The sequence below is a fragment of the Phyllobates terribilis genome, unplaced genomic scaffold, assembly GCF_046119375.1.
Source record: "Phyllobates terribilis strain yellow unplaced genomic scaffold, ASM4611937v1 Scaffold_2__4_contigs__length_985480577, whole genome shotgun sequence".
In the NCBI taxonomy this organism is placed as follows: Eukaryota; Metazoa; Chordata; class Amphibia; order Anura; family Dendrobatidae; genus Phyllobates; species Phyllobates terribilis.
The window spans coordinates 814,402,025-814,424,158 of record NW_027362762.1 but is presented as its reverse complement, the minus strand read 5'-3'; the positions used below and the strand labels follow the sequence as shown (position 1 = coordinate 814,424,158).

The window sequence follows — 22,134 nt, the reverse complement described above, 5'->3', positions numbered from 1 at the left end:
AACATGGTGGTGGCAGCATCAAGCTGTGGGATGTTTTTCGGCAGCAGGGACAGGAAAATGGTCCAAGTAGAGAGGAAGATGGATGGTGCGAAGTACAGGGATATTCTTAAGCAAAACCTGTTGTTTCAGTCTATCAGTGATTTGAGACTAGGACGGAGGTTCACCTTCCAAAAAGACAATGACCCAAAACATACTGCTAAAGAAACATTCCAGTGGTTTAAGGGGAAACGTGTAAATGTTTTGGAGTGGTTTAGTCAAAGCCCAGACCTTAATCCAATTGAGAATCTGCCGTCATACTTGAAGATTGCTGTTCACCCGAGGAAACCATCTAACTTGAAGGAGCTAGAGCAGTTTTGCCTTGAGGAATGGGCAAAAACCCCAGTGGCAAGATGTGGAAAGCTCATAGAGACTTATCCAAAGCAACTTGCAGCTGTAATTGCTGCAAAAGGAGGCTCTTCAAAGTACTGACTTTAGGGGGGTGAATAATTATGCTCACTTAAGTTTTCAATTATTTTGTCCTATTTGTTGTTTGCAGCACAATTACAGTTGTAGGCATGTTCTTTACATGAACTGATACAAACCCCCCAAAAAAACACAACGGTTAAATTCTAGGTTGTGAGGTAGCAAAACACGAAAAATGCCACAGGGGGGCCGAATACTTTCGCAAGCCAACGTATGTAGATTAGATTTCTATTTTTAGGTTACCAATGCTTAATTATTGTATAAATGAAGTGTGATGTAGCAGACATCCCTTTAATGGTTCAGTGTGTTTGAAGGACCATGTACCTTCCCCTTTAACTGACTGGTCACATGACCGTGACATCACACAGGTCCTTATGCACACAGTTAAGGTCCTATCTGTGGCTGTGTGTGTGTGCTGCAGTATATATAAACCCTGTGTGTTCCTGTGTGGGTGTGTTCCGGTGTGTAGGAGTTCATGTGTGTTGGGAGCTCCTGTGTGGGTACCGTGTGCGAGGCACGAGGCTGTTCCCTGTGTGTGTGTGGGGGGAAAACCGCTCGTGTGAGGCCTGGTGAGGCCTGGTGGACTCCAGTGGAGGTGAAGCCTGGATCCCTCTGTGAGAGTGTGGGGGATGCCAGTAAGCCTCGGCGTGCCACACAAGAGGCCTGGTGGACTCCGGTGGAGGTAAAGCCTGGATCCCTGTGTGAGAGTGTGGGGGATGCCAGTAAGTCTCGGAGTGCCACACAAGCGTCCTGGAAGGTGAAGCCTGGGTATGAGATGTGTAATACGCCAGTAAACCTTAAAGGGAGTGACGGCTGGAGACCACGTGTGGGAAGCCGTAGAGCCACAGTGGTGGCGTATGAACAGGACTGTTACAGCTGAAGCCGGTGCAGGTAATACTCTTATGTTATGGACACTTACCTGGACATTGTGTTATTATTACCTTGCGGAAGGCTGTAATTAGAGCCAAGTGGGCCGGTCTGCCACTTGGGCTCGTGGACTTTATGTGTGTGAACTACGGTTTATGAAGTGTAATAAACTGTGGACTGTGAAACATGGCAAAGTAGTTGCTGGTGTGCATTGATTGACGCAGCGAAGCGAGTATCCCCCAGGATAATAAGTAGCGCTGCCTTACAGAAGCTATACAATAATTTTGTGATATACTTTTCATATTTCAGATTTTAGTTGCAGTCAGAGAATAATAAAACCTAAAGATCAAAACGTAATATCATTGCACTTCAGCTGAGAAGTGCAATGATATTCAGTCTAGGCAATTCTCTCTGCGCTAAGCATGTAATCAGAAACTGCAAAAATCTCTCTGATTCTCTCTAGTAATTTGCTACACTGCCAATGTTATGCAAGGCGTTAACTTCAATAATTTTAGGTACCGTAATCACCTATCTGTGGGATAAGGGACAGCTTGCTGATATCTGGAGACCAGTCATGAATGGATTGGAGGTATGCATGCTTGGCTTTTGCTTCATTCACTGTCAATGGGACTGTCGGGAATAGCCGAGCGATGTATTCAGCTTTCTCTGGCAGTCCCATAGACAATGAATGGCGCTGAGCATGCACACCTCCATTCCATTAAAGACGGGGCTTTGCAGAGTCTTTTTTTGTGGATCATTGGGGGTCCTAGCGGTTGGATACCAGCAATTGAGCTCCACCTTTAACAGAGCGGAGGTGCTCGATCTCAGCTCCATTCATGGTCTATGGGATTGTTCGGAAAAACACTACATTGCTCAGCTATTTCGGTCAGTCCCATAGACAATGAGTGGAGCAGAGGTTGGGCTTCCATACCTCTACTTCATTCAAGATGGGCCTCTATAGAGTCTCATTCTTGGGATTGTTGGGGGTTCCAGTGGTTGAAGTCCGAGCAACCAGCAAGTTATTTTTGTATAGCAGATGACTGAGGCTATGTGCCCACGATGCAGAAATGCTCTGGATTTTTCCTGAGAGTTTCTGCATCTCCCTGGCAGAAAAAAACGCATGCGGATTGTACATGCGGATTGTACATATGGTTTTCCTGCCAGGGACATGCGGATGTGAAGCGTTCTTCACTTGCATTTCCACATGCGGGTTGACAAGCGCTTTCCAAGCGATTTTAGCATCACTTGGAAAGTGCTTGACAACTTGGTCACACTATATAAATCCATGCAAACAGCATGGATTTATATAGTGTGACCGTAAAGAATGGTCAAAAATAAAAAAATAAATCTATACTTGCCTTCCGATGGCCCCCGCAGTCTTGCTACGCTCTGTCCTGGCTGCCGGCAGATCGCGGTACACTACACTGAAGGACCTGCCGTCACATGACTATGACGTCAGCACACGCCCTTCAGTCCACCGCGATGTGCCGGCAAGCGAAGACAAGGAGACCGGAGGCCATCAGAAGGTAAATATAACATTTATTTTATTTTTTTTTTACAGGTTCTATGGTACCAGGGTCCAGAGGAGAGTTTCCTGTCCTCTACACCCGGGTACCATCCGCACATTGAAATGCATGGAATGAACATCTACAGATGCAGTGATGCGTAATCCATGCGTTTCAATGCAAGTCAATGGCGGCGAAAACACAGCACTTCCGCAATATAATTGGTAGTGCTGCGGTTTTTTCCGCAATGATAATCAGCAGCGTAAATTTCCACAGCATGTGCACAGCACATGCAGATTATCATTAGGGAACATGGCAGGCGCCTTCTACCATGCGTTTTTTAAGCGTTTCTGCAGCGTTTTTGCCGCTGCGGAAACGCTTAAAAAATCCATCGTGGGCACACAGCCTTACAATTTTGTCAAATCTCCTTCAATAGCATTACAGGCTGTCAAGGACTCTTCCATAAATGTAGTTGAAGAGTTGGCCTTTAAAGGGGTTGTCCAGTCTTCTGATTAAAGTCCGCAGTCACTCTCTTTAACTGTAAGCTTCTGAATCCAGACAGCGTGCAGTGCACATGCTGTCAGGATTCACTGGTACTGCCAGTGAGAGCGGGCGGTCACGTGACTGCAAGTATGTGATTTGCATACTTCAGGCCACATTCCAACTAGACGTGCTTTGCCTCGCTCAATTCACTCATATTGAGAGAAGCCAGGCACGTGTAGTCAGAATGTGGCTGACAGTATCCAAATTGCATACTTGCAGTCACGTGGCTGGACGATCTCACCGGCAAATACCGGTGAATCCCGACAGCGTGTGCACCACATGTTGTCAGAATTAGAACATAGAGTGACTGCAGACTTTTACAGAAGAACGGACAAGCCCTTTAATGCCTGATTAATCTTTACTATTATAATGTTGTATTACATCATGCCAGCCAGAGGATGTTACTATGTCTTATTTTATAGACATGTTATGTTACAGATGTGTATAATACAATCACAGGCCATTATAGTAATTCCTATATATTAATATACAGGATGAGAGAGTGTCAGAGAACTGCTTAGTTTAAAACAGGGAAAATAATTTCAGGAAAAATAAGTCGATGTAACCTTGAAATGTCAATGGAAATTAAGGAGAGTTGCCAGCCATGTAAAATGTGAAAGTCATCTGGCCTAGATTATTCTAAGTGAGTTATTATTGCAAATAAGTTTCTATGTAAATAATCAGCGTCATTTGCAGGTGCGTTACCTCACCCCTAGAGTTGTACCAATGTGCCCATCTCTGGCTGGTGACTTACTCTCTCTCACATTGCTGTTGGGTGGAAAGTTGTTCGCTCGGAAAATAAACTGTGGGGGAAAGGATGAATGCCGCCCTCGTCATACAGCATCAGCCAAAATTGTGGGGACATGACGAAGCTATTTGTTTGTGATTTAAAAAAAAAAAATCACTCATAATTCAATATATGCACAGTGACACGTAAAAGTTTGGGCACCCCTGGTCAAAATTACTGTTATTGTGAACAGTTAAGCAAGTTGAAGATGAAATGATCTCTAAAAGGCCCAAAAGTTAAAGAGGTCGTCCGGTCAAAAGTGATAAGTCTGCAGTCACTCTGTGTGACTGCAGACTTATGAATCCCCCCAGCACAGGCATTGTGCGCTGCGGGGATTCGCCAGTATAAGACCCGGGACCAGAGGCTATGTATATGTTATACATACCCCCGGCCAATTAGGGCTGCCTCACTCCATTCACTTATATGGAGCAAGGCCACGCCCACTGGCCGAGGGTATGTATAACACATACATACTCTCCATTACCGGGTCTCATACCAGCGAATCCCCGCAGCGCACAATGCCTGTGCTGGGGGGATTCATAAGTCTGCAGTCACACAGAGTAACTGGAAACTTCTCACTTTTGACCGGACAACCCCATCTTTAAGATGACTCATTTCCTTTTGTATTTTAGGCAAAAAATATATATGTATTGTCATATTTAACATTTTAAAAATTAAAATGGCCTGATGCAAAAGTTTGGGCACCCTTGGAGATTTGTTTGCTCAGACAACTTTGACCAAGGTTTCAGACCTTAATTAGCCTGTTAGGATTATGGCTTGTTCACGGTCATCGTTAGGAAAGGCCAGGTGATACAAATTTCTCAGCTTTATAAAAACCCAGCCTCGTCTAACCTTGTGCCAAAAACAGCAGCCATGGGTTCTTCTAAGTAGCTGCCTAGCACTCTCAAAATGAAAATGGTGTAGGCCCACAAAGCAGGAGAAGGCAATAAGATATCAAAGCATTTTCAAGTTACCCTTTCCTCCATTCGAAATGTTATTAAGAAATGGCAGGTAACAGGAACAGCAGAGGTCAAGATAAGATCTGGAAGACCAAGCAAAATTTCAGTGAGAGCTGCTGGTAGAATTGCTAGAGAGGCAAATCAGAACCCTCGTTTGACTGCAAAAGACCATAAAGATTTTGCCGACTCTGGAGGTACATTGCTCTACTGTTCAGAGACATCTGCACAAATATGGCCTTCAAGGTAGAGTCAGAAAACCTCTCCTGCGTCCTCACCATAAAATCCAGGGTCAGAAGTATGCAAAAGAACATCTAAACAAGCCTGATGCATTTTGGAAGCAAGTCCTGTGGACCGATGAAGTTAAAATAGAACTCTTTGGCCACAATGATCAAATGTATGTGTGGAGAAAAAAGGGCACAGAATTTCAGGAAAATAACATCTCGCCAACCATTAAGCATGGAGGTGGATCAGTCATTCGTTGGTGTTGTGTTGCAGCCAATGGCACGGGGAACATTTCACGGGTAGAGGGAAGAATGGATTGAATGACATTTCAACAAATTGTTTATGCAAACATAACACTATCTGTAAAAAAGCTGAAGTTGAAAAGAGGATGACGTCTACAAATGGATAATGATCCTAAACACACGTCAAAATCCACAATAAGTACCTCAAAAGGCGCAAGCTGAAGGTTTTACAATGGTCCTCACAGTCTGAACATCATTAAAAATCTGTGGCTAGACCTCAAAATAGCAGTGTATGCAAGACGACCCAGAAATCTCACAGAACTGGAAGAGATGTCAAAAGCAATAAAAAAGGATTTTGGTGGTATGTCAAAAGTAAAAGAAAAGTCAAAGATGCTATAGGATTTTTACAGGATGAAAATGGAGAAATGGTAAGAGAGGATGTTGAGAAGGCCGAACTTTTTAATTCCTATTTTGCATCTGTTTTCTCTCAGAAAGAAAATGTAACATCAACTGATGTTCACTGTCCTTTTAAAGGAATAGAGGAATCCAAGTTATCAGTAAACAGAAAGATTGTGAGGGAATATTTAGCTAACATAAATGAGTTCAAGTCTCCAGGTCCAGATGAATTACACCCCAGAGTACTGAAGGAGATTGTAGATGAAATTTTAGAACCACTCTCCATAATCTTTGAAAATTCTTGGAGAACAGGAGAAGTCCCAGAAGACTGGAGAAGAGCAAATGTTGTTCCTATCTTCAAAAAGGGGAAGAAGGTGGACCCAGGGAACTATAGGCCGGTGAGTCTGACTTCTATACCAGGAAAGATCTTTGAACAAATTATTAAACAACATGTATGTAAGTACATGGATAAGAATGAAGTGATTAACCAGAGTCAGCATGGGTTTGTAACTAACAAGTCATGTCAGACTAACTTAATTTCCTTCTATGACAGAATCACTGACTGGGTGGATCAGGGAAATGCTGTAGATATAGTATATCTTGACTTCAGCAAAGCATTTGACAAAGTATCTCACACCATCCTTATTGAAAAAATGACCAAGTATGCAATGGACCAGGCAACTGTTAGGTGGATTCATAACTGGCTTAGTGATCGGACTCAAAGGGTGGTTGTAAATGGCTTCACATCCAGCTGGATGAATGTCTCAAGTGGGGTACCACAGGGCTCCGTCCTGGGACCTGTATTGTTCGACATCTTTATCAATGATTTAGATGAAGGAATTGAGGGTACACTGATTAAATTTGCTGATGACACAAAGCTAGGAGGGATAGCTAATACTAGAGAAGAGAGAGAGAGGATTCAAAAAGACCTAAATAAACTGGAGCAGTGGGCAGCAACCAACAGAATGGTTTTTAACAGGGAAAAATGCAAAGTACTACATCTGGGCAATAAAAATGAAAAAAGCATATACAGAATGGGAGGAATAGAGCTAAGCAACAGTACATGTGAAAAAGACTTAGGTATACTAATAGATCATAGACTGAACATGAGTCAACAGTGTGATGCAGCAGCAAAAAAGGCAAATACAATTCTGGGATGTATTAACAGAAGCATACAGTCTAGATCACGTGAAGTCATTATCGGTCTTTACTCCTCTTTGGTCAGACCTCATCTGGAATACTGTGTACAGTTTTGGGCACCACATTTTAAAAAAGACATAGACAAACTGGAGCAAGTTCAGAGAAGAGCGACCAGAATGGTGACTGGTCTGCAAACCATGTCCTATGAGGAACGGTTGCAGGATTTGGGAATGTTTAGCTTGCAAAAAAGAAGACTGAGAGGAGACTTAATAGCTGTCTACAAATATGTCAAGGGCTGTCACATTGTAGAAGGATCATCTTTATTCTCATTTGCACAAGGAAAGACTAGAAGCAATGGGATGAAACTAAATGGGAGGAGACACAGATTAGATATTACAAAAAACTTTTTGACAGTTAGGGTGATTAATGAGTGGAACAGGCTGCCACGAGAGGTGGTGAGTTCCCCTTCAATGGACGTCTTCAAACAGAGGCTGGACAGACATCTGTCTGAGATGATCTAGTGAATCCTGCTTTGAGCAGGGGGTTGGACCAGATGACCCAGGAGGTCCCTTCCAACTCTACCATTCTATGATTCTATGATTCTAATTTTCCAAGGAAGAATGGATGAAAATCCCTCAAACAAGAATTGAAAGACCCTTGGCTGGCTACAAAAAGTGTTAACTAGCTGTGATACTTTCAAAAAGGGGTGCTACTAGGTACTAACAGTGCAGGGTACCTAAACTTTTGCAGGTTTCCTTTTTGTAATGTTTAAAATGTAAAAGATGAGAAAAAATAAATAAATACATATTTTTTTTTTATGTATGTATATACAGTACAGACCAAAAGTTTGGACACACCTTCTCATTTAAAGATTTTTCTCTATTTTCATGACTATGAAAATTGTACATTCACACTGAAGGCATCAAAACTATGAATTAACACATGTGGAATTATATACTTAACAAAAAAAAGTGTGAAACAACTGAAAATATGTCTTATATTCTAGGTTCTTCAAAGTAGCCACCTTTTGCTTTGATGACTGCTTTGCACACTCTTGGCATTCTCTTGATGAGCTTCAAGAGGTAGTCACCGGAAATGGTCTTCCAACAATCTTGAAGGAGTTCCCAGAGATGCTTAGCACTTGTTGGCCCTTTTGCCTTCACTCTGCGGTCCAGCTCACCCCAAACCATCTCGATTGGGTTCAGGTCTGGTGACTGTGGAGGCCAGGTCATCTGGCGTAGCACCCCATCACTCTCCTTCTGGGTCAAATAGCCCTTACACAGCCTGGAGGTGTGTTTGGGGTCATTGTCCTGTTGAAAAATAAATGATGGTCCAACTAAACGCAAACCGGATGGAATAGCATGCCGCTGCAAGATACTGTGGTAGCCATGCTGGTTCAGTATGCCTTCAATTTTGAATAAATCCCCAACAGTGTCACCAGCAAAGCACCCCCACACCATCACACCTCCTCCTCCATGCTTCACGGTGGGAACCAGGCATATAGAGGCCATCCGTTCACCTTTTCTGCGTCGCACAAAGACACGGTGGTTGGAACCAAAGATCTCAAATTTGGACTCATCAGACCAAAGCACAGATTTCCACTGGTCTAATGTCCATTCCTTGTGTTCTTTAGCCCAAACAAGTCTCTTCTGCTTGTTGCCTGTCCTTAGCAGTGGTTTCCTAGCAGCTATTTTACCATGAAGGCCTGCTGCACAAAGTCTCCTCTTAACAGTTGTTGAAGAGATGTGTCTGCTGCTAGAACTCTGTGTGGCATTGACCTGGTCTCTAATCTGAGCTGCTGTTAACCTGTGATTTCTGAGGCTGTTGACTCGGATAAACTTATCGTCAGAAGCAGAGGTGACTCTTGGTCTTTCTTTCCTGGGGCGGTCATCATGTGAGCCAATTTCTTTGTAGCGCTTGATGGTTTTTGCAACTGCACTTGGGGACACTTTCAAAGTTTTCCCAATTTTTCGCACTGACTGACCTTCATTTCTTAAAGTAATGATGGCCACTCGTCTTTCTTTACTTAGCTGCTTTTTTCTTGCCATAATACAAATTCTAACAGTCTATTAAGTAGGACTATCAGCTGTGTATCCACCAGACTTCTGCACAACACAACTGATGGTCCCAACCCCATTTATAAGGCAAGAAATCCCACTTATTAAACCAGACAGGGCACACCTGTGAAGTGAAAACCATTTCCGGTGACTACCTCTTGAAGCTCATCAAGAGAATGCCAAGAGTGTGCAAAGCAGTCATCAAACCAAAAGGTGGCTACCTTGAAGAACCTAGAATATAAGGCATATTTTCAATTGTTTCACACTTTTTTGTTAAGTATATAATTCCACATGTGTTAATTCATAGTTTTGATGCCTTCAGTGTGAATGTACAATTTTCATAGTCATGAAAATACAGAAAAATCTTTAAATGAGGTGTGTCCAAACTTTTGGTCTGTACTACACTGTGTTCCAAATTATTATGCAAATAATATTTTCTCAGATTTTCCCAAATTACCTATATGAATTGCAGTCATTGTAATTTTCCAGTCAAATAACTATTAGAGTGCAATTGAAAGATTTTTGTAGAAACTGCCTATAACAGTATATTTAAAAAAAAAAAAAAAAAAAAAAAAAAAAACTCAAACTGCACTCAAAATACATGTTCCAAATTATTATGCACAGCAGAGTTTTCAACCTTTTCATTTTAATAAAGAACAAAAAAATGGTCATTTTTTTAAATTATAAGCATTAGCAGGTTATTACAAACTGAAATCAAACAGTTTTCAACTCAAAACTTTATTCTAGGTGATGTTACATTTGCACATAGGACCGCTTGTTCGAAAGGAGCTTCTGAACTCTCTCGTCCATTGAATTTGTCAGGTTTTGGATGGTTTCTGCTTCTAATTGTTTTGCATGAGGACAGAATACCCTCCCAGAGCTGTTGCTTAGATGTGAACTGCCTCCCTCCATCATAGACACTCCTTTTGATGATGCTCCATGGTTCTCAATGGGGTTGAGGTCAGGGGAGCATGGGTGCCACACCATAAGTTTGTCCCCTTTTATGCCCACAGCAGCCAGAGATGCAGATGTGTTATGTGCAGCATGAGACAGGGCATTATCATGCATGAAAATGATCTTGCTGCGGAATACACAGTTCTTCTTCTTGAACCATGGCAGGAAGTGCTGTTTGAGAAACTCAACATACATTATGGAGTTCATCTTTACCCCTTCAGGGATCCTAAAAGGGCCGACAATCTCTCTCCCCATGATTCCAGCCCAAAACATTACTCCACCTCCTCCTTGTTAGCGCCGTAGCCGTGTTTGCATGGGGTGTCCATCAACCAGCCATCCTCCACTCCATTCATCTGGACCATCGAGATCATTTCATGCATGATAATGCCCCGTCTCATGCTGCACATAACACATCTGCATCTCTGGCTGCTATGGGCATAAAAGGGGACAAACTTATGGTGTGGCACCCATGCTCCCCTGACCTCAAACCCATTGAGAACCTCTGGAGCATCATCAAAAGGAGTGTCTATGATGGCGGGAGGCAGTTCACATCTAAGCAACAGCTCTGGGAGGGTATTCTGTCCTCATGCAAAACAATTAAAGCAGAAACCATCCAAAACCTGACAAATTCAATGGACGAGAGAGTTCAGAAGCTCCTTTCGAACAAGGGGTCCTATGTGCAAATGTAACATCACCTAGAATAAAGTTTTGAGTTGAAAACTGTTTGATTTCAGTTTGTAATAACCTGCTAATGCTTATAATTTCAAAAATGACCATTTTTTTGTTCTTTATTAAAATGAAAAGGTTGAAAACTCTGCTGTGCATAATAATTTGGAACATGCATTTTGAGTGCAGTTTGAGTTTTTTATTTTTTTTTAAATATACTGTTATCATAGGCAGTTTGTACAAAAACCTTTCAATTGTACTTAATAGTTATTTGACTGGAAAATTACAATGACTTCAATTCATATAGGTAATTTGGGAAAATCTGAGAAAATATTATTTGCATAATAATTTGTCACACAGTGTATATATAAAAAATTTGCCTAAAATACAAAGGAAATGTGTCATCTTTAACTTTAGACCTTTTAGAGATCATTTCATCTTCAACTTGCTTAATTGTTCAGAATAACAGTAATTTTGACCAAGGGTGCCCAAACTTTTACATGCCATTGTATCTCCGGCAGTCTCACAGACAATGACTGGGGCAGTAGAGTGCATGTTTGACAATCAGTCCATTCAGAGGAGGGTCTGCATTTCTTGCGATTAGTGGGGATCCTAGTGTTTGAAGAGATAAGGTCCAGCACTAGGACTCATGCCTTGATAAAATGCATCTTCTTTGTTGTAAATCAGTAAAGAAACTCAGAATAAATCATTCAAAAGTTAAAAGTCGCAAACTAGTTCCAGAGTGATGTCCTTAAAGAAGTTGTCCGGTACTTTTTTTAAATTGCCCAATGTATTCAGCATGTGGGCAGAAGTATATTTGTAAATACCTTGTGTTGCTAATAATGCCTGTGAGCGGCGCTATCGGTTGCCATGCACAGGCATCACGTGACCCCGTGCTGACGTCACGACAAGTGAGGCGTGACTCAGCGCTGGGGTCCCCGCGGTGGCTGCTGGCTTGTGGGCGGGGTTATTCCCCCGGAAGTGGAACCCTTGGCTGCAGCCTGGACTTGTTGTGACATCATACCTTGTCCCAGCCCTGGTGCGCATACACATGCAATAGTTGTTAGCGTTGATCTCTATTTTTACCACTCGCTATTAACATGCATGCTCAGCTGAGCCTGCATGTTTATCTCATTAAGGAGGATGGAGTAGGCCATTACCAACACATCTGTAGAAACAAAAAATGTATGTAAACTACATCCACAAATAGAAGAATTAAATCGGCTCAGCTAGTAGACGGCATGAGTGATTGATTTGCTTGTTATCCAATAGTGTTGGATCTACAAAGGGGAGGGTCAGTCTTGGTTAGGACCACTACTGATGTACCACTGGCAGACACAGATAGAAGAACAATATATGGGCCCTTTGACGTTCAACAGTTTACCATAATGCAGAATTCCACCTACCTTGCAGGTAAAAATGGGCCCCATTAAGTCTTGGACCCCTGTGCACAGGTTGCACCAATGGAACGTCTGCCTCTGTAATGTACCAAAGCAGCCTTATCTAAAAACCTATGAAGGACAAGCCACAAGGGCACTTGTCTCCGTGATTCACAGCGACTGTAACCTAATCACCATGTGGGAGTGTGATTATGTACATTGTATAAAGCACACAATGACCTCATGTTGTACTAGCACAAACATGGAATTGTGGTAAACAAGAAGAAACTGGGAAATGGAAAATTTTAATTGAAAATTCTATATATCAATAAAAATCTATAAATTTAGCAGTCATTCAGGTGTCATGCAATAAGAAGACTTAAAGGGGTAGTCCCACCTCCAAGATCCTATCCCAATATGTAGTAGGTGTAATAATAGTAATATTAGCAAATATCTCCAATTAGAAATGTAGAATAGTTTTTCTGATTCGCTATCTCTTTCCTCACGTGCAGGCATTGTAGGTCCTTAGGTATCCATGGTTACGTCCACTGATAAAGTCACAGTTAGTTAGCTAGTTGCTAGTGGTCGTAACCATGGATACCTAAGGTCCTGCGATGCCTGCCCATGAGGTAAGAGATAGCGAATCAGAAAAACTATTCTACATTTCTAATTGGAGGTATTATATTATTATTACACCTACTACATATTGGGATAGGATCTTGGAGATGGGAATACCCTTTTAAAGTATTAACAGTATCTGCAGTACAACACAATAATTAACATCTTGGAGAGCCAAAGAAATGTGCCATATAGGTGTCAATCGCTAGTAGCATCTTTTAAGGTAGCCATACACATTAAATAAATGTCTGCCGAATCTGACCCGGCTCTACCCCGATGCTAGGTGTTGGCAATGAACGTTCAGGCAAGTTGGATTTCAACAGCAACAACTGACTCCATTTCTGTTCCTCATTTTTGCCACAGTGGAGAGAAGTGACCAAGAGGACCTATCTTTTGTTCTGGAGGATCTGTCCTGTCCTGTATTACATGGACAGCCCATGAACCTAAATTTGTAATACTCAACTTACCCTTTGGTGATTCTGCAGTAGAAATTGAACACTTACAGCAAGTTTTCCCAAACAGGGGGGCCACTTTGTGATCTGCACATTGTTAGCGGACTATTTGAACAATAGGGGATTGTCCAAAGCAGACAATTCATTCTTTTATTAGGATGACTTAACTTCTGTTAGTGAAAAGCATGGTTTGACCTAGGTACCCAAAGTTAATGCATCACACTCACTAAAATTCGGGTCTTGTTGTTGGTAAGTTTGCTTATATGTTCCTCCAGACCTTGTCTCTCTTTCTGTAGTTCAGTCATCAGTGCAGACACTTCTTCCTGTAAAGTATCACAACAAAATAATGTAGAGTAATACATGTAATGGAACTGAAAAAACAAAAACAGTCATAACCGTACAAGAAGAGTCAGTGATTTTCTGGGCAGATGTCATGATGTCCAAGCTAACAAATGCTAATGAACTGTTATGGTATTCCAAGACAAGAAAATATACATTCCAGCTCTTCTTTTTCCACATTAGATAAAACAAATGAAACAACCATCTATAACACCAATTCCAAAAACTTTGGGACGCTGTGCAAAATATAAAGAAAACAAGAATGCAATGATTAGGAAATCTCTTGTGGTCTCATATATTAGTCACAGAACATAGAACACAGATCAGAAGTTGAACATTGGACATCTTTCCATTTAATTTGAAAAAAATTAACTCATACATTAACTCATTTATTGCAGCAACACGTCTCAAAAAAGTTGGCACAGGGTCACGTCCACCATTGTGTAGTGTCCCCTCTTCTTTTTACAACAATCTATAAATGTCTGGTAAGTGATGAAACCTATTGCCGGAGTTTTGGGAGAGGAATGTTGTTCTATTCTTGTCTAATGTAGGATTCTTATTGCTCACAGTCCTGGGTTTTTGCTGGATTTTTGGTTTCATAATGCGCCAAATGTTTTTCTTGGTGAAAGGTCTGGACCGAAGGAGGCCAGTTCATCACCCAAACTCTTCTTCTATGAAGCCAGGCTGTTTTAACACCACTGGAGCTGCTGCCTTACCAACACTGGACCTGCGCCTCACCAACACTGGAGCTGCTGCCACCTCCCACCTACTGTCTCCTTCCCCACCATCCTGTAGAATGTAAGCCCGCAAGGGCAGGGTCCTCCTCCCTCTGTACCAGTCTATCATTGTTAGTTTACTGTAAGTGATATCTGTATTTGGTATGTAACCCCTTCTTATGTACAGCACCATGGAATCAATGACGCTATATAAATAAATATTAATAATAAAAATGGAAGCAGTATGGGGTTTAGCATCGTCTTGCAAAAATAAGAATAGCCTTCCCTGAAATAGACATTGTCTATATGAAACATAAGTTGTTTTAAAACCTCTATATAATGCTCAGCATTGATAGTGCCTTTTAAAATGTGTAAGCTTCTCATGCCATAGGCCCTAATGCAACCACATATCAGCGATCCAGGCTTTCAAACTGTGCGATGATAACAAGCTGGATGGTCCCTCTCCTCCTGAGTCTGCAGGACACGGCGGCGATGGTTCCCATAAAGAATTTCACATTTTGATTCATCTGAACACAGAAAAGTTTTCCATTTTGCCTTTTTTAATGTAGTGTCGTCTGAGGGCCTGTAGCTCATGAGCATCCAATATTGACCGGCGTCCTCGTCCCTTGAGCTCATGGATTTCTCCATAATCTCTGAATCTTTTCATGATATTATGTGCTCTAGATGGTAAGATATATAGTCTTTGAAAATTTACTTTGAGGAATATTTTTCTGAAATTGTTCCACAATTTTTAGACGCAGTTGTTGAAAGATTGGTGAACCTCTGACCATCTTTGCTTCTGAGAGACTCTGCCTCTCTAATATGCTCATTTTATGCACAGTCATGTGACTTAGTTGAAAATTGACCCTCCAGCTGTGTTTTTGTTCAACTTACTTTTCCAGCCTTTTGTTAACTCTGTACTTTTTTGAAATGTGTTGCTGCCATCAATTTCTGAATGAGCTAATTTTTTGAAATGGAATGGAATTCTGTCTAATTTCACCTTCTAAAGTGTGTTCTCTGTTCTGTTGTGAATAAAATATGGCTATAAGAAATTTTCAAGTTATTGCATTACTGTTTTATTTACATTTTACACAGCGTCCCAACTTTTTTGGATTTGGGGTTGTAATTGTTGTTCTTCTCCAACAAATACATGCTTGCCTGAGTGTGCATATTTATGGTGGAGTCTGGAGGAATGGCTTTCATCAAAATGAGTAGTCAGCCTTTAGCTATCTTTGAGGTGCATTTACACTGCACGATTTCGGGAACATGCATTTCCCAAAAATGGTCATTTATCAGCTAAAGTGATTTTCCAGCTTGTGTAAACAGGACATGTGTGGCTGAAAACATAGACAGTCTATGTGCACAGAACAATCTATTACCAATCACTCTGTGCACAATGGAAGCACGGGCGGCCTGTTTAGACAGGCTATTAAATGATTGCCGATTGGCAAACATGTGGCCAATCAGTGGTTGTTTTCGTTAGCACCAGCTTTTATGATAGGGCTTTCAGAGAGAAGAGAAATAAAAATGGACCACCTTCATTGCCACGAGAGGCTGGAGACTCCTTCCACCTCTTTCGTCTCCTATTTAAGTAAAGAATGAGGTGATCTTTTATCTGGTTCTTCTAACTTTAGTTTGCTAATATTGAGGTGGCTGTAGACTAATTACTTATAGAAAAATGTATTTGAATCAATCTAAGTGCATACAAGATATCCTTGGTTGCTGAAATATTTGTGTTGGTGGACCAAAAACATTGGTCTATTTTAGGGGAGCATGGAAGAATAGAGTCTAGCAAAAGATTTTCCAATATGAAACCTTTTCATCTTCAGGCAATATAGATTGATTCATGACATGGCTTGAACTTAGAAGTTAAATGGAACCTATCATGTGAAAAAAAAAAAGATATTAACCTGTAGATATGTGGTTAACCAGCAGGTTAATAGGGTTCTGATGCCATGTAGCTGCACCGAAAACCCAGCTGCCGGGAGGAATTACCTTAATTCCTCCCGGCAGCCTCTGGTATTTAGTCAAAGAGGCACGGTTTCAGTCACCGCTCAATGCATAGTGAACGGCGGCTGTAACCGCACCCCAGCGCTGACTAACAGCCGCCTGTACAGTGTATCAGTGCTGAGCCGGCTGTCAGTCAGTGCCGGGGCGTGGTTACAACTGCAGCTCACTAGGTGACTGAAGCCGGGTCGGCCGCGACTATGACTGAGAGGTGTAGTTTTCAAAATGGAGTCACTTGTGGTGGGTGGATCCACTGTTCAGTCACATCAGGAGCTCTCCAAACGCGACATGGCGCCCGCTATCTATTTCAGTCAATTTTGCACTCCAAAAGTCAAATGGTGCTCCTTCCCTTCTGAGCCCTGTCGTGCACCCAAGCAGTAGTTTTCCTCCACATATGGGGTATCTGTGTACTCAGGAGAAATCGCACAACAAATTATACAGTCCATTTTCTGCTGTTTCCCTTGTGAAAATGCAAAATTTGGGGCTAAATCAACATTTTTCTTGGAAAAAGTAAAATTTTCATTTTTTCCTTCCACATTGCTTTAATTCCTGTGACGCACCTGAAGGGCTAATAGACTTATTGAATGTGGTTTTTGGGCACTTTGAGGAGTGCAGTTTTTAAAATGGTCACTTTTGGGTATTTGGGTACAAAATTGGCTTTGTTGGAAAATTGAGAAATTGCTGATTAACTTTTAACCCTTCTAACTTTCTAACAAAAAAAAAAAAGTTTAAAAAATGATGCAGATGTAAAGTAGACATGTGGTAAATATTATTTATTAACTACACTGGGGAAAATGAGTATTTGATACAAAATCTCCACAATTTGCAAATTGATAGTGTAAGGGCTTGGGAGGGTTATATATAACAATTATTTACAATTTGGGATAACTCAACAAGAACTCTCACTAACAAGGCAGATAGAACAGTTATTAATGGAGCACATGTCCCCCCACATGTGCTCCATTAATAACTGTTCTATCTGCCTTATAGCGTTGACACCCCGGGGTGTCACTAAGTGATATTTTTCGGAATCGCCTCTACAATATATTATTCTATTGCCTAAACGATTCTGTTTCATGTTTAGTAATACCCCACTATTTTAATTCATAATAAAAGTTAAGTTTTCCCACCTACACGGAATGGAGAGGTCTGTAGTTTTTATCGTAGGTACACTTCAACTATTAGATACAGAATCTAAAATTAAAAACCAGAAAATTACATTGTATTTTTAAATAATTAAATTGTATTTTATTCCATGAAATAAGTATTTGATCACCTACCAACCAGCAAGAATTCTGGCTCTCACAGACCTGTTAGTTTTTCTTTAAGAAGCCCTCCTACTCTGCACTCATTACCTGTATTTATTGCACCTGTTTGAACTCGTTATCTGTATAAAAGACACCTGTCCACACACTCACACTCCAACCTCCCCACCATGGCCAAGACTAAAGAGCAGTCTAAGGTTACCAGGGACAAAATTGTAAACCTGCACAAGGCTGGGGTGGGTTACAGGACAATAGGAAAGTAGTTTGGTGAGAGGGCAACAACTGTTGTCACAATTATTACAAAATGGAAGAAACACAATATGACTGTTAATCCTTCTCGGTCTGGGGCTCCATGCAAGATCTTGCCTCATGGGGTACGGATGATTCTGAGAAAGGACAGGAATCATCCCTGAACTACATGGATGGACCTGGTCAATGACCTGAAGAGAGCTGGGACCACAGTCTCAAACATTACCATTAGTAACACACTACCCCATCATGAATTATAATCATGCAGGGCACGGAAGGCCCCCGTGCTCATGCCAGCACATGTCCAGGCCCATTTGAAGTTTGTCAATGACTATCAGGATGATCCAGAGGAGGCATGAAAGAAGGTCATGTATTCAGATGAGACCAAAATAGAACTTTTTGGTATCAACTCCACTCGCTGTGTTTGGAGGAAGAAGGATGAAGTAGAACCTCAAGAACACAGTCCCAACCGTGAAGCATGGTGGGGGAAACATCATACACTGGGGGTGGTTTTCTGCAAAGGGGACAGGACGACTGCACTGTATTGAAAGGAGGATGGATGGGTCATGTATCGCGAGATTTTGGCCAACAACCTCCTTCCCTCAGTAAGAGCATTGAAGATGGGTCGTGGCTGGGTCTTCTAGCATGACAATGACCCGAAACACACAGCCAGGGATACAGGATAAGGAGTGGCTCAGTAAGAAGCATTTCAAGGTCCTGGAGTGGTCTAGCCAGTCTCCAGACCTGAACCCAATAGAAAATCTTTTGAGGGAGTTGAAACTCAATGTTGCCCAGCGACAACGCTGAAACCTGAAAGATCTGGAGAAGATCTGTTTGGAGGAGTGGGCCAAAATCCCAGCTGCAGTGTGTGCAAACTTGGTCAAGAACTGCAGGAAACGTCTGACCACTGTAATTGCAAACAAAGGTTTCTGTACCAAATATTAAGTTCTGTTTTTCTATTGTAACTCTCAAATACTAATTTCATGCAATAAAATGCAAATTAATTATGTACAAATCATACAATGTGATTTTCTGTTTTTTTTTTTTAGATTCTGTCTCTCACAGGTGAAGTGTACCTACGGTAACCATTACAGACCTCTCCATTCTTTGTAGGTTGGAAAACTTGCAAAATCGGCAGTGTATCAACTATTTATTTTCCCCACTGTGTGATAACTATGTGGTTTAATGGCACAACAATTAAAAGTTAGAAAATTCTGATATTTTCACAAATAAACGCAAAAAATATTGGCCTAAATTTACCACTAACATGAAGTACAATGTGTCGTGAAAAAAATATCTCAGAATTACTGGAATACGTTGAAGTGTTCCAGATTTATTATCACATAAAGTGACACTGGTCAGAATTTTAAAATTTGTCCTGGTCAGGACGGTGAAAACGGGCTGCGGGGTGAAGTAGGCAATGTATGGCTAGTTGCATTATGAAAGTCCATCCCTCTAACAAGCAGGAAATCACACAGACCTCTCTATTATTTTGGCAGATTTTGTTTGGTTGCCACTCACTGATTCTGTTACCAACTTCTTATAAAGTCTTTCGAAATTTAATGAGATTTCAATAATATTAAAACTTTAGAAAAAAAACACCATAAAAGTTTTTACAGTGCGACAACACCTTTATCACATTGCCATTGCTCGGGATCCTATGACCCCAAAAACTGGACACTGGATTCCAGTTTGAATGAAGCAATGGTCCCACGGGTGCACAGCTCCATTTATTGTTTGAGTGTCTGTCAGTTCCAGCAATTCAACCCCCAGCAATGACTGTGTATAGGTCATAAGTTGTTATGACAAGCCAACCCCTTTAAATGTACATTACTCCACGTACGTAAGAAGTTTTGTTTTAGACTATTGCATATTGTCATAAAATGTTACATTTACCTTCATTCTGCTATACACACTGGTAAGTGGTTTGATTGGGTGATTGCGATGGCCCCCAATAGTTCCACAAAGGCCACAGATGACTTCATGGTCTTGTTCACAGTATAAGCACAGAGGGTTGTTATGATGGGGACATGTCTCGGTTAGTGCTTGGTCTTCACTCAGTATTTTCAAGGTCTCAATAAGATGCTTCAGTGTAACATTAGGGGGAGAGGAGCTGTAATCCACTTCTTGCCGACATACAGGACACAAGAGTTGGATGTTTGGGTCCTTCATCAGTCCCCATAGGCAGTCTTTGCAGTAGGAGTGGCCGCACTGTAACATGACAGGATCCTTAAATATCTCTAGGCAGATTGGACATGTCAACTGATTTTCCAGCACAGGGAGCCTTATATTACAAGCCATTCTTCTTAATAAAGACCTGCTGGAGATCATCACAAACATGGCATTTTTAGTTTCCAAAACTATTTATGAAATGGTACAATGAAAACAAATATAGGGCTAGGTGCAAAATGCCTTGAATAATTCTCAGTATACATCAGCCTCGAAGCCTCAGTTTGGGGCCTCCATGCAAAATGCCATCAGATTTGATCGGAATAATAAGTCACTGCTCATCAGATAATGAACCCTACAGCGTACGCCAGTGGTGATGATCAGAAGTTGTTGGTATTGCTTGTACGAGGGTCAATTGGATCTGAACTGAATAATTCTATTGAAGATCTTATCAGTAAATTCATGATATATTCTCATACACTGTGTGCAGAATTATTAGGCAAGTTGTATTTTAGAGGATTATTTTTATTACTGATCAACAACTATGTTCTCAATCAACCCAAAAGACTCAAATATCCAAGCTTAATATTTTTGGCAGTTGGAGTGTTTTTTTTTTTAGATTTGGATATCTTAGGAGGATATCTGTTTGTGCAGGTAACTATTACTGTGCAGAATTATTAGGCAACTTAATAAAAACCAAATATAATCCCATCTCACTTGTTTATTTTCACCAGGTAAACCAATATCAGTGCACAAAATTTAGAAATAAACATTTCTGACATTGCCAAAACAAAAACCAAAAAAATTAGTGATCAATATAGCCACCTTTCTTTATGATGACACTCAACAGCCTTCCATCCATAGATTCTGTCAGTTGCTTGATCTGTTTTCGATCAACATTGCGTGCAGCAGCCACCACAGCCTCCCAGACACTGTTCCGAGAGGTGTACTGTTTTCCCTCCCTGTAGATCTCATATTTTATGATGGACCACAGGTTCTCTATGGGGTTCAGATCAGGTGAACAAGGGGGCCATGTCATTATTTTTTCTTCTTTTAGACCTTTACTGGCCAGCCACGCTGTGGAGTAGTTGGAGCATTGTCCTGCATGAAAATCATGTTTTTCTTGAACGATACCGACTTCTTCCTGTACCACTGCTTGAAGAAGTTGTCTTCCAGAAACTGGCAGTAGGTCTGAGAGTTGAGCTTCACTCCATCCTCAACCCGAAAAGGTCCCACAAGTTCATCTTTGATACCAGCCCATACCAGGACCCCACCTCCACCTTGCTGGCATCTGGAGTCGAAGTGGAGCTCTCTGCCCTTTACTGATCCAGCCTCTGGCCCATCAAGAGTCACTCTCATTTCATCAGTCCATCAAACCTTTGAAAAATCAGTCTTAAGATATTTCTTGGCCCATTCTTGACGTTTTATCTTATGTTTCTTGCTCAAAGGTGGTCGTTTTTCAGCCCTCCTTACCTTGGCCATGTCCCTGAGTATTGCACACCTTGTGCTTTTTGATACTCCAGTAACGTTGCAGCTCTGAAATATGGCAAAACTGGTGGCGAATGGCATCTTGGCAGCTTCCCGCTTGATTTTCCTCAATTCATGGGCAGTTATTTTGCGCCTTTTTTGGCCAACACGCTTCTTGCAACCCCGTTGGCTATTTGCCATGAAACGCTTGACTGTTAGGTGATCACGCTTCAAAAGTTTGGAAATTTCAAGACATCTCACAATTTTGGACTTTTCAGAGCCCGTCAAAGCTCTCTTTTGACCCATTTTGCCAAAGGAAAGGAAGTTGCCTAATAATTAAGCACACCTTATATAGGCTGTTGATGTCATTAGTCAACACCCCTCCTCATTATAGAGATGAACATCACCAGATTTACTTAATTGGTAGTTGGCTCTCAAGCCTATGCAGCTTGGAGTAGGACAACATGTATAAAAAGTATCATGTGATCAAAATACTCATTTGCCTAATAATTCTGAACACAGTGTATAATAAGAACCATGATTCGCAATCAATCATTTATATATACAAAATTGACATGGAAATAGATTGATTTGATGGATAAATTGATATTGAAGAGGCAGCAGCTCAGTGCATTTTCTACTACTATCAGATCAATGGTCAGGACAGTGTATG

At 41.3% G+C, this 22,134-nt stretch overlaps 1 protein-coding gene across 3 annotated transcripts in view; it reads right to left on the bottom strand.

Moving 5' to 3' along the window:
• TRIM50 (tripartite motif containing 50) overlaps positions 1–22,134 on the bottom strand; it is a 38,316-nt gene that overhangs the window by 10,254 nt on the left and 5,928 nt on the right. For 2 of the 3 annotated variants that reach the window (XM_073667629.1, XM_073667631.1), the window contains exons 2-3: positions 19,722–20,145; positions 13,477–13,572 (exon numbers count right to left, since the gene is read on the bottom strand). In XM_073667629.1, coding sequence (XP_073523730.1) covers positions 13,477–13,572; positions 19,722–20,126 — 501 coding nt within the window. In that variant the 5' untranslated portion in view covers positions 20,127–20,145. The remainder of the gene's footprint in view (positions 1–13,476; positions 13,573–19,721; positions 20,146–22,134) is intronic. The other variant, XM_073667630.1, reaches the window with a different exon arrangement.